The sequence below is a fragment of the Pteropus alecto genome, unplaced genomic scaffold (assembly GCF_000325575.1).
Source record: "Pteropus alecto unplaced genomic scaffold, ASM32557v1 scaffold94, whole genome shotgun sequence".
Taxonomy (NCBI): domain Eukaryota; kingdom Metazoa; phylum Chordata; class Mammalia; order Chiroptera; family Pteropodidae; genus Pteropus; species Pteropus alecto.
Window position 1 is genome coordinate 3,565,926 of NW_006437736.1, and position 13,461 is coordinate 3,579,386.

The 13,461-nt window shown below is 47.6% G+C and overlaps 1 protein-coding gene across 1 annotated transcript in view; it reads right to left on the reverse strand.

The window, feature by feature from the left end:
* The window catches only part of BTBD11 (BTB domain containing 11), a 262,548-nt gene extending 255,810 nt beyond the window's left edge, over positions 1 to 6,738 (reverse strand). Inside the window, exon 1 of the mRNA XM_006914511.3 lies at positions 5,022 to 6,738. Coding sequence (XP_006914573.1) covers positions 5,022 to 6,162 — 1,141 coding nt within the window. The 5' untranslated portion in view covers positions 6,163 to 6,738. The remainder of the gene's footprint in view (positions 1 to 5,021) is intronic.
* Between the last annotated feature and the right edge of the window lie 6,723 nt (positions 6,739 to 13,461).

Consider the following 13,461-nt stretch of genomic DNA (forward strand, 5'->3'; position numbering starts at 1 on the left):
CCAAAGCTTTATTATCATCAGCAGCTTGTTTTTTTTTTTTAAGGAAGCCAGTATTACCCTACTATGTGGCAGATGTTTTCACAGTACTTGATCTGATTTAATCCTTTTAATCACCCTATGTGGTAGGTTTGGGTTTCTTCCTTTTTTATGTCTTTTGTTTTGTTTTTGGTAATGTTCACTGTACAGATGAGAAAACCAAGTTCAGCAAAATTAAGTAACTTGCTAGAAAGTGGAGGGGCCAAAATTTGAGGCTAGATCCTTCTTGGTATAAACTCTTCTTTCTGTCACCATATCACACTGCCTGTCTTCCAGTCTTCCCCTCAAATTCTTTCTGCATTTAAAAAAAAATTTCATTCAAGGATGCCTATGGCTTTCCTTTTTTTGTATGTCTTTATTTACTGAAGTATATTTTACAATGCAGTAAAATGTGCATATCTAAAATTTTACAATGCAATGCATTTTGACAAATACATATACCTCTGAACCCACACCCCTATTAACATAAGGGATGTTTCTAACATTCCAGAAAGTTCCCTTCATTAATGATGCCTTTAAAAAAAAAAATAGAACAAATCAAATGAGCTACTTTCTTTTGACCAAAATAATCTTTTTGTAACTTCAGCTGTGCCCATGGGGTCAGTCCCTGAGGTGAGCACACTTGGATTTTTGATGTTGGGAATATTGGGAATTGGGATCCAGTTAAAATTCTGCATCCTGCTGGTTCTGTCTACACTGAACGCATGGGGATGAGTTAATCTGGGTGAGACAGAGATGACAGGTCCCATTGTGTCTGGATTATCATAACGACCATCACCATTTGGGCCCCCATCGTGTGTCAAACACCAGGTTGTAATACCTTTACACACATTATCTCATTTAATCCTCATAATTATTACCTCCTTTTTACAGCTGAGGAAACTGGGACTCAGAGAGGTTAGGTAACAAACCTAAGAACACACAGCTAGAAAATGGCAGCCTTGAAATTCAAATCCAAGATCTCTGACTTTAGAGGCCTTTACAGATATTGGTTACAGACGTTGATGGGCAAATTTTAAATCCCAAAGATTTAGTGGACCAGTTATTTTCATTCATCAAACACTACTTGACAGCTAGAAAAAACTAAGTGTTGTGCTGAGGGATATGGAAGGAGATATAAAGATGAATAAGACACAAGCTTGCACTGGAGGTGCCACAGTATGATGGGGAAACACCAAACAGGGTAAGGGTCAGGACTCCCAAGGAATGGGGAACGGGTTGGGCTATGTAAGGCCCCGGTTTGGAGGCTGGGGGAGGGATGCATCAAGAAAATCTTCATAGATATGCCAGAAAAATCATTCTTGAGCCACGTCTTCAAGGATGAGTGGGAACTGGTCAGCTCTGCGGGGGTTTAAGGTAAAATAACTTAAACATACACCAGTATGGCCAAGCACTTCTGTCCAATCCTTATTTAGATTTAGCAAAATCAGTCAAGCCAAAATTTAGAAGCCCACAAAAATGCAACACTCACTTGGGTCCCCGGCTCTTTTAAACAGCTAAAAATCAACATAAGAACAAAACCAGCTCTGAAGAGTAAAATAATCACCACAAAGTTCATGCCCTAAGCCCATGCCTGTGATTTTTGAGAGCCACCAAGCTGTGGCTTAGAGCCAATTATCTTGTATTTTCCAAGTTGAATCCCACGTGACTAGTTTCGTGATTCCTCAGGCTTTGGCAACAAACCGGAAGGGTGGACAGGCTCGGAGATGGCAGAAAGAGGGGGCAACCAAGGTAGAAAGACTTGGAAAGATGATTGAAGAAACTCAGAAGTCAATAGCTTCTTTCAGGACACAGAGATGGCAGAAAGAAGGGGCAGAAAGATGGCAGAAAGGGTGGACAGGCTCAGAGATGGCAGAAAGAAGGTAGAAAGACTTGGAAAGATGATTCAAGAAACTCAGAAGTCAATAGCTTCTTTCAGGACACCATTGTATAACATAGTACAACAGCTTGCTCTACTCGACAGGCATCTAATAAGCTCCAACTGTGTACCAGGCCCTCTCTTAGGCTTGGCAGAGGATATGAAAATGTAAAAATCCTGCCCAGTTCAGTTTGTGAGAACAAAGGGTATACGAATTGGGACAGAAGAATGCCAGGCTGTTAAGAATCTCTGTTTAACTATGTAGGTAATAATGAAAGGCAGGGAAGGTGGCCTGAGGCAGGGAACTCACCTGTCCCTAAAGAGCAAGATACTTAACTGCCCTGTGCCTCAGTTTCCTCTCCATATAATGGGGATAATAGTACCTTTTCACTTGAATGTTGAAGATCAAATAAGTCAACATACAGAGTACTGTTGGATGCATGTCAGCTGTTATTACCTCCATACCTTGGCAGTACCTTGGTCCTTAGAAACTGCTCAATAAACAGCGCTGAACAAATGAATTCACAAATGAATGAGTGATGCTACTGAGTGATAGGGGGGAAATCGATTATGTAAGGCATGGGCTCCTTCATTAGGCTAGTGGATCAGAAAGACTGCCATGCAAATGAGTTTAAGAAGTAGGTTTGATGTTTAATGTATGTTTCCGATACCTAAGAAATTAATTGTTCCTTTCTTAACTCATCTGCAGAGACGACCTGCCATTTAAACAAGCCCAAGGAAAAGAGATGAAGAGATCACAATGAAATTTCAGTGTTTCTCATACTAAGAGATGGCTGAAGGGGTCCTGAAGCCCAGGAATTAAGCTCTGTGGTGTGGGAAACGCTGTGATGGCAGCGAACCGCAACCACCACGCACTCATCCTGCCCAAAACCAACACTGTAGGCTTCTTCTTCCCTACATTATATTTATTCCAAAAAGGATAAACACAAACACTGTCTTTAAAAGATATTAAAGATCATAAAAGTAAAACCAACTTGAAACAATATACAGGCTTCTAACACAAACAGAGCTACGAGAGGACCTGGGGGTGTCTTACAGATCTCCACCCTTATTTTACAGACGAAGACGCTGAGGCCCAGAGAAGCTAAGCAAGTCACCCAAAGCCATAACTTCAAGAGAATGGCAAAGGCCGAGGTGGAGAAGGATGCCGGGATTCTCACACCGGAGCCCTCTCAGGGGACTGCTCTCTCCTCCCAAAGGACACGTTGAGGGGAAAACTAGAGGCGGTTCCAGCCCCTGCAGGGGTAAAAGGTTGGAGTGGGGTTAGGAGTAAAGAACGATTGTAATAACGGAAGTAAGAACAGGGGAGGTGGACATACACCATGGGAAGAAAAGTAAGCCCCTCTGCTCTTTTCGTAGGAGCAGGGTTCCAAAACCAGAACAGTCCAGTCCAGAGCTCCTGGGTTTGGAAGTATATCCAACCCCTTCTGAAGAAGCACACGCACAGACCAATGCCTTCTCCCGGGTGTTTCCATCTCAGAATCTCACGCGGAGGGCGGGGCGTGGGGGAAGGGCAGGAAGCCTCACCGATACCCTCTCTTTAGGGGTTGCGCCCTCGACCGGCAGCAGAGGGGGAAGGGCTCTAGCAAAGAGATCGCGAAGAGTCTCGGGGACCAACGCGGAAGTCGTGATCCCGTCCCCACCCGCGCACCGCCGCTTTTACTCCTTCCTTCCCCTCCCCCAATGCTGATCAAAGCCAGGGGAAGGGACCGAGAGCTGGAGGGTGGGTTTCCAAAGAACTGCAGCTGGAGCCGCGCGCCTGCTCGCTCCTGCGCGCACTCTCAGGCACATTTAACACACACACACACACACGCACTGCCGCGCACACACTCAGACGCACAGACAGACTCTCACAAACACGCACACACTCACATGCACAGACTTGGCACCCCCAGAGGCCGGGCCGCGCCCGCCGTATCTCTCCTTCAAGCCCCGGGAAAACGGACAGGCAGCAACATGAATGAAATCCGCCCAGAAAGACTGCATTTCAGCTCCAACCACGCAACCTCCGGCCAAACCGCTGAATATGTAACAAAGTTTTATTTCGCTTTTAGAGTCTCCAGTTACGCTTCTACCATTTCCTGTGGAAAATTAAAGCTTTGAAGTGTCTAGCTCCGGCTTTCGCAGACAGGACAGCCAGCTAGAGCTCTCGAAAACAAGAGCCCCAGATCGCGCCCCCTCCTCCGCCAACACCACAGGTTCAAACCCAACCAGCTCCTGCCTCCAAAATAGGGGGATGCGGGAGGGATGACAGAACCTGCTGGAAACGACGCCCTAAACTGACAACCCCCTCTAGAACCCCGCCCCACTCCCATCCTGCCTGGGTTCCTAGTGGCCCTCCTTAAGCCAAGTGGTGACAGCTGCAGCTCCCTGCCACAGGGCACCGATGGCAAGAGCTGGGAGGTCGGCATTGGGGGTGGGGAGTTGGGGTTGTCCACTGCGCAGCACCCCACCAGCTGTTCGCTCCGGCCCTCAAAGGCTGCCACGGAAAAACCTGGGACCGATAAGTCTGTCCTCTCCACCCCGTCACCACACACACACCCTCACTGCTACTGTTTCTAGGCCTTTCGAGCTCTAAAACGTTCTGCCCTTACAGCCGCGGGGCCTCTCCACTCGCGCGCTGGCAGTTGTCTCCAAGAGTGCGGGGAAGTAAGCGAACTGGGCGGCGGAGGGGGGAACGCGTCTCCGCGTGAATCCCAGTGAGCCAAACTCGTGCACATGAGAATTTGGCACCTTCAAGATCAAAAAAAAAAAAAAAAGGCTCTGGCAGAAATATGTAGTATGCGCTAATGACCGCAAACCTGCCCCCAAAAAAGAGTATTGAGTTCTTCCCACAGGCGTAGGGAGGCAGCCGCCGCCCCACCCCGCCCGGCAGTGGGAACAGAATCGCGCGCTCTTGGACTAGGGACCTTAGGAGTCACGTAAAGTGGCTCCTGAACTCCAGAGGGAACAGGCGGGTTTCGGGCCCCCTCCAGCTCGGTGGTCCCCTCAGAAGCATGGGACAGCAGCGGGTGGCCGGAACGACGCGAGAGGGGGACGCAAGGCAAACTTGTGACGAGAGCTGGCCGGGTTGGGTGGGAGGGGGAGGCACCCGCGAGCCACTCACCGCTGGCGTTCTTCCCGCAGATGAGGTGTTGGTAGGGCTGCAGGAGTCCCCAGATCTCCGAGTCGTTGTTGACGGTGTGCTCCAGCGTCTCCACGGTGAACTTGGGCACCTCGTGGAGCGCGTGGTGGTGGTGATGGTGGTGGTTGGCAGCGGCGGCCGGCGGGGCTGCAGCGGCGGTGACAGCGGTGGCCGGCGGGGCGCAACAGCTGCTGCCGCCGCTAGCGCTGCTGGCTGCGCTGCAGGCGCCGCCGCTCGCCGCTCCCCCTCCCGGCGCCTCCCGCTCCTTATCCGCAGCCGGGGCCGCGCTGGGGCCAGAGCCCGGGCCTGGGCCGGAGCTGCTGCCCGAGCCGGGGCCACTGCAGCTCCGGGGCAGCCCAGAGGCCACGACCCGCGCGTAGATGTCCCGGAAGAGGCTCTCCATGCAGGCGGTCAGGTAGATGGCGGCGTGCTCGTGGATGCGCAGCGCCACGCGGCTGTCCACCATCCAGCGGTACACGCGGCCCACAGAGAAGGTGAGGCCGCAGCGCGCCGACTTGCCGCGGCCCAGGCGGTCGCCGCCGGCACTGCTCATGTTGTAGAGGGACAGTGCGGCCAGCGCGGCCGCCGTGCAGTGCGCCGCCAGGCCCCAGGACAGCACTATCTCCATAGCGCTCTGGATCTCGTACTTGGTGCACTTAGCGAAGCGCAGGCTCAGGCGCTGCGCCTCTTTGGCGATGCGTACCAGCGCCCGGCTCACCAGCGTTGACAGCTTGGCCAGAGCGTCTTTGGGCAGGCCGCCGGGGGCCACCGGGCCTGCCCGGGGATCCCGCGAGCGCAGCAGCAGCGCCTCCAGCTCCTGGAGGGTCCAGGGGACTTCGTCGAGGTCCGGCAGCAGCCGCGAGCAGTGCTGGCCGGCGCAGTCCAGCCCCTCGGAGTCTTCCACCAGGGCAGTGTTGACGGTGTCAAAGCTGTTGTGCCGGCTGTGCATGGAGTCAGCTAGAGGCGGCCAGCAGCTCCCGCCATACGGGGACGCCGGGTGCGAGTCGGAACAGCACAGGGACAAGTTGGAGGAGCGCACCGAGTCCGCCGCGCCACCATAACCCGAGTCCAGCGTAAGATCCTCCAGTGTCCGCACCACGGGCTTCTTACCTCTCCTGGCCATCGCTGCGCCACTTCATGCTGCGGCCGCCGGGGAGCCGAGGGTAAGGAGCAGCGAGGAGCAGCCGGCGCCGGGGCGTGAGGAGAGCCGAGTGCGAGCTGCCTCGGCTCACTTTTCCACCAGCCGCTACTACCAAGTGTTACGACTTTCGGCTGCCTCCCCCAAGCCGCCGCTGTGGAATACACAGGGCAGATCCCGGAGTCATCTTCCAGAGCCCGGGCCGGAGCTGGGACGCACTGAGGAGCGAGCCAGGCCGGGAGGGAAGCTCACGCTGGGACTCGCCCCTTTCTTCCAAAATAAAGTGTCTGACCCGCTCCTCCCTGGGCCGGGCTGGGCGCAGAAGCCACCGGCCTCGGTGTTCATAAGACGGATATCGACTCAAATACCGCCGCCGCCGCAGCAGCAGTTTCGCGGGCAGCTGACTCCCGGCTCCAGGCTCCCGGATCCCGGATCCCGGATCCCCGCTCCCGGGCCGGGGTTCGCTCAGCGCCAACCCGCCCCGCACTGAAGCGTAGCAGCGACGGCGGCGGCTGCAAACCCAGCCAAACCCCGCAAACCCCCGGCAGCCAGTGGGGCGGGCGTATGTAAATCAGGGCCAGAGAAGAGCCAATGGGATCAGAGGATGCTAATTACCTCGCCTTTTTTTATTTTTTTTTTTTTTTTTTTAATTCCTCAACTCCACGCATTCCCGCCCCTCACACACGCCCCGGGCCCTAATCAAGGCTGCTGGAAGTGGGGAACAGCAGCCTGGCACTTGAGGGTCCTTTAGGAACGTAGAGACGCATATGCTGCCCCCATGCTGCTGTCCTTCCCTCTCAGACTCCTGGTTTTGGTACCAGAATGGGAAAGTGATAGTTTGGGCAGGTGATTCTTCTACCCACACACCGAGGTATGCTCCCCCAGCTGTTTACAAAAATGTCTGCCTGGGGTTGCTCTCTACCCAATACGTTTCGGATTTCACTTCCTTTTTTCTCTAATACACGAAGCGTGTTTTTTCTCCCTCTCTCCCCTCCTCCGCCTTCAGGTTCCCAAACCAATTTCTGCGGCCCTCTTTCAGCCAGGGTTTGCCCCAGTGTGGAGGGAATTAAGAAACCAGGTGAGCTGAGGGGCCAGAGCAAGGCACACCCACTGGAAGGCCAATTCGCTAGATATTGGCTGCCTGCCACCAGGGCACATTAACTAGGTTTCTTTCAGTAGCCAGGAGGACCCTGGGCCTACCCTTCAAAGGCCTGAAGGATGCTCTGGAGGAAAAGGCTCATGTCTCCTGGTGAATATGGTTCCAAACAGTCTTGCCTTAGAAAAGGGTAAATTTGCACGGAGAGTTTTCATTTTTGACTAAAGAAAGATAGAACATATATATATGACTTGGCTGCATTTATTTCAATGGCATTGTCTCGTTTGTTTCCACCCACCAGGGCAGAAACCTTACCTTCCTCACCTGGGGTTCCCCAGCTCTCACACACTGTCTCTACGTGGGGTAGGAAACAATCTTCCTCTGGCTGGCTAGAATTTTTGTCTTCGAATTCCCCTTTTGTGGGAAGGTAGCCCAGACCCCTCAGGACTGGCTTGGGTGCTTGGAGTGACACGCCCCCGCCCCCCCACATACCTCACCCATTCTAAGGCTGTTGATTTCTGGGCCCTTACAACACTAGGTTGTTTCAGTCTGATAACATGTCTAGATTGCACACTGGACCAGGGGTTCCCCATCTATAGGCCTAGCACAAAATAGGAACTCAGTAAATATCTGTTGTAAATGGGTAGATGAAGGAAGGAAAGACATGCTTTTTAACTGTTGGCTTAAAGTTCACCAATAGACTTTCCTAGATAACCCAGTAGATTGTCTGTTTCTCATATCTGTCAACCCAAATCTACCATCACAGTTCCCTTCGCCACAATACACCAACTAACCAGAGCTTGAAATTAAAAGCTACCCATGTCTTCACATCAATAAACCACCCTTACCCTATATCTCTCTTTGGCTATTGTAATATTCTACCAGCTGGTCTCCTCTCCTGCCTCTTCTTTCTCCAAACCATGCAGGCCAAGAATCTTTCAAAAGCCCAGTTCTGATCTTGTAATTCCTCTGGAAAAAATTCATAGGCTCCACATTGCCTTCCTGGTCAATCAAGTTCTTACTGATTAGCTGGCCTTCAGTGATCTCTTCACTCTGTTCCCAAACTTGCTTTCTGTAATATTCCAAACCTTTCAGAAGGGACTGTGATGGTCAGTCTTATGTATCTACTTGAGCGGGCCACAGGTGCCCATTTTACACATTTTGTCTGGGTATGTCTCTGAGGCTCTTTCCAGATGAGATTAGCATTTGAATCTATGGACCCAGTAAAGTAGATTGCCCTCCCCAACGTGGTTTTCCTCACCTCACTGATTGAACTAGGAGATCTCATTTCATCTTCTTCAGCCTTTGGACTAGAATTGACATCATCTGCTCCCCTGATTCTCAGGTCTTCCGACTTCAACTGAATTTTACCACCAGCTTTCCTGGGTTTCCCGCTTGCAAACATCAGATTGTGGGGGGGGTCTCTGCTGCTATAGTGATATGAACCAATTCCTCATAATAAATCCCTCTATGTTTTTTCTGTTTTTTCAGAGAATCAAAACCAATAGAATATATATTACATATGTATATACAACATATATAATTCTTTGGAAACCCAACTAATACAGGAATATATAGTCTTTAATGATCTGAACCTTGCCTTTCTCTCTAGCCTCTGTCATCACCCTCGCCTCACGTAGACACACAGGTATACTCGCACATCTACACAGATGTAAGCACACTCATGAACACACAGACATACACATACACACACTCTGCTCTCTAGCCATACTGAAATCACTTGCTGGTTTTCCAAGTTCCGGTGTTTTTCTTTGCATCCGATAAGCCTTTGTAGATGCTGTTCCTTTTGCTCAGCCCACTTGTCTTCTTCCTCTCCACCTGGCAAAGTTCTCATCCTCTAAGATTCAAGTTTACCACCACTGTAAAGTTTCCCTCGATGCTGCCGGCTCTTCACCCAGCCCAGATCTGGGAAGGTGTCTCCATCTCTAATGCTCCGGGTTTGTTCCTAGGACCTTTACTCTTCCCCTCTATGTGTTTCCCTGTGGTTGCATCTACTCATATGCCTCAATTACCGCCTATGTGCTGATAATGCTTGAGTGATGACCACTCTCAGTAGAGTGCAGGCAGCAAGAGAACCCCGGGAAAAGCCTTGTGCGCAGGGGAAAAAAGAGACTGAAAGCAGTGGGCTTAGCTTTGATTTATCTTCTTCTGTGGCACCAGGTCGACTTGGGTTCCAGTACTGCTAGTTTTCTAGTCATGTTCCTACTGTTCACTCATCCAGTCTCTTTTATCTTTTTCTTGCTTTTGAAATGAACAAAATAATCACACTCATGGGGGTTAAATGAGACTTTTCCGTAGAAAGGATTTAACACAGTGTCCTACACATGACAGATAATTACCCTATAAATGTCTGTTACCATCATCTACATTTTTCTATTTTCTACAATAAACCCATTTCTTAGTCAGGAAACAATGACGAATGTTATATATAAAATCCAGCTTATGCTTCAAGGCTGGGCTGATATGCCACCTCCTCTTGGGAGTTTTCCCATATATCAGCAGATATGCTCTTCCCTCTTATGCTATAGATGTTATGCACATGCTCCCTCTCACCTTCCAGAGGGCTCACTCCTTCAAAGCTGGCATCTTGCCCCTAACACAGTACCAGTAGTACTGATGAGTACATTCCATAGTATTATGAAAAAATCAAGCTGTATGTTCATTTAGTTTACTAAAATAAATCATTAATGATAATGATTAAGTGTCTGGGTGTGAGTGACCTCAAAATACTCAAAATAATAAACACATCAACCAAATGTTAAATATTAGCCCCATACTATTAGAAAACTCAGTGTCTGCAAAGAAGTATGAAGAAAATTTAAATAATCCTGAATTCCACCTCACAGAGATCATCACCATTAACCTCTTGTATTTCCTTATACTCTTTCTAAGTTTTCCCCATCTTTTTTCTTCTAAACATATATATTTTAAGGGTTGTAATTATTCTGTACATTATGTTGCATTTTGATTTTTGTCCTCAAGGGATTTCTTCAAACTCGATTGTATAATCATTCTGCATGCTATTAAATATGCATCCAACTTATTCCTTTTTTTTGTGGTTACAAAATATTCCAACATATGTTCATACCTTAATTGGTGTATTTTGAGTTCCCAATTGGTTGTTTCTGTTTTCCAACTGCTGTAATAATGCTGGGATGAAGCTTTTTGTATATAAATAACTCTCTTCTTCAAAACTGAAAGTCTCACATATATTGTCCTCTAAGAAATACAGATAGACAATAAACATACACTAAAGATTAAAAAATAAACAAACAAAAAAAAAACCCAGAAGTTAAATTACTGGGATTTTTGCCTATCAGATTAGCAAAGATTTGTAAAGTCAAGTCATGATGAATGTGTGTCATGGTGAGGCATAAATTGGGGCAATCTTTTGGGAGGGCAGTTTGCCAATATGTATCAAAATGTCAGTGTGCATTCCCTGTGATTTCCCAGAAATCCTGTATTCTGATGTTATCCAAGGTGATGCTTGTGAGTTTTTTTAAAACTATACAGGATGCTCTTGGTAAGGTTGCCTTAACATCGGACTTTGGGAAACAACCTCAATGTCTTTCAACAAGGCCTGATGAAATCAATTATAGTGATTTATATAAGGGAATATGAAGCAGTTGCAAAGAATAACGATGGCCATCTTTATTTCCACAACATATTGGTGAGGGAAGAAATTTTTGAAAACAGGTTTTGGAATTGCACATATAATATGATTGCATTTATGTAAAATGCTTTATGTAGGGCTAAATATGTATGCAGGCATACCTCGTTTTATTGCACTTTGCTTAATTATGCTTCACAGATATTGCATTTTTACAAATTAAAGGCAAGGCCCTCCACTGGCAAAAAGATTACAACTCACTTTACTGCAGTGATCTGGAACCGAACCTACAAGATCTCTGGTGTGCCTGTGTAAGTATGTAAACGTGCCTGAGATGATGGTAGTAATAGCTAGAACTAGTTTTTTGGATTTCTAGTGGTTTTTAACTTTCTGCTTTGTACGTCTGAACTTTTTATGATAAACAGGTATCATTTTTACTAGCGCCAGGATGCTATTTTCAGAAGAAAATTAAATTATTTTCTGCCCATTATTCTGAAGCCTACCTGTCAATCAGAGTACTAAAATATAATGCTTCGTCCTTCAGCATTCTAGAAACCAATCAGCTAGTACAGCTACTAACGCAACAACCAGAATGTGAAACAGCCACATTCAGTTGGATTCACACATGTTGAGGGCTTCATCATGAGCTTCTTATGCATCTACTGAATGTGAACTGCAAGGCCACTTGGGTTTGAAGCCCAGCTTCCTACTTCCTAGTTATATAACCTTGAGCAAGTTTCTCAGCCTCTTCATGCCCCACTGTGCCTCTGTTCTTTATATGTAATTGGGGATAATAATACCACATGTCTCAGTAGTTACCTGTGAGGATTGACGGAGCTCATCACAACAATGGCCAGCACTGTAAATGTTCACTAGTGTTGGTGACTTTTATTACAGGTCAGGCACAGTGTGGGTAGTAGGGGGCTAGGGGAAGTCTGCCTTCCTTCTGGGTCCTGCTCTTGTTAAGCTTTTAGTCCAAAGACAGATATTAATAAGAGCTGCAAGTGCAATAAATTTCAAGAAAGGGGAAGTTCAAGGATTATACACATGAATTAACAGGTTGTATATGGTGTGCTGTACCATATCTGAGCAAGCCCCTTGTAAATATCAGCTATTTCCTAAATGGATAGTCAGTGTGTGTGAAGCTCAGAAATGATCCCTTTGCTATACGAGCATCTTCGTGAGTGCAAGACTCTGTTACTAGGTAGAAGACAATAAATGTCCACCTCAATTTCACTTTGCTCCACATAAGAAAGGAAAATGTATGCTCACTACTTTCGAACTTTCTCTTGTAAGAAAGAATCATAGAGTTTACATAATAGTTTGCTCAGTTGCAGAGTAGATAGGTCACACAGCTCAAAGAGCTTTAAAAGGTAACTTTTAAGCAAGGGGTATAGTTGCACCTGTCAATATAAGGGGGCTCTCAGAGCAGATTCCAATGTGAGCGTGGCCTTCACAGCAGTGATTCTTCATGGCTGGAGGTCATGCATCTTTTGATGAACTGGTAAAGCTACCAGTTCTCTCCCTAAACAAGTGCATGTATGTGCGTAAATGCTACTTATATACAATTGTTATACGATATCTGGGATTCAGTGACCCCCAGATTCCACCCATGGATTTCCTAATGGCCCATTAATATGGTAATTGCTATACCCCTCCTGTGGAATTCTAAAAATGAAGAAGTACAGATCCTATCCATTTGGAACTTCTGCTCTAGGTAGGGGGTCCAGACTGGGAAACACAAACCACTTAAGGTGTTTCAATCTGAAGGAATCTAAAGAATCAGTTACAGAGGAGACAGGAGAGCTGAGGAGCTAAATGAGACAGACAGGAAGGAGGCAACCAGGAAAGTAGCAATAAGGCTCTGCCACCCCCAGGGCTGGAGGGACAGGGAAAAGATGGTGTTACCAGAGCCTAGAAGCCAAGCCATCCAACAGGATCTAGAACCACAATGGAGGCTGAGCAGGAGAGACAGCTCCAGGTTGGGAAGGGCTGCCTGGCAGGGTCTGAGTTCATGGATGAGACACAACTGCTGTGAGGAACACGACCAGAAGCAGACAGGGAGGGGACAGAAAAACCCTGGGCTCTCCCCTCCTCCTGAACCCTGTCTTCTGCCAGTCTCTCCCGTTGTCCAAACCCACCAAGAAGCTGGAGGGCAAAGGAGTTTGGAAAAGGTAGAATGCTGAAGGATGAAGGATTATATTTTACTACTCTGATTGACAGGTAGGCTTCAGAATAATGGACAGGAAATAATTTAATTTTCTTCTGAAAATAGCATTCTGGCACTAGTAAAAATGATACCTGTTTATCATTAAAAGTTTAGAAGTACAAAGAAGAAAGTTAAAAATTACCAGAAATCCAAAAAACTAGTTATAGCTATTACTACCATCATTTCAGGCATGTTTACGTACTTACACAGGCACACTTCAGAGATATTGTAGGTAGATATGACACAGACAAAGCAGAACAGACCGGTAGGTATGGCTGTGAGCACGGACAAGTAAAGGAGCAGTTTAGGAAGATGATATTTCAAGATGTGTCTATTATGGAGTATGTC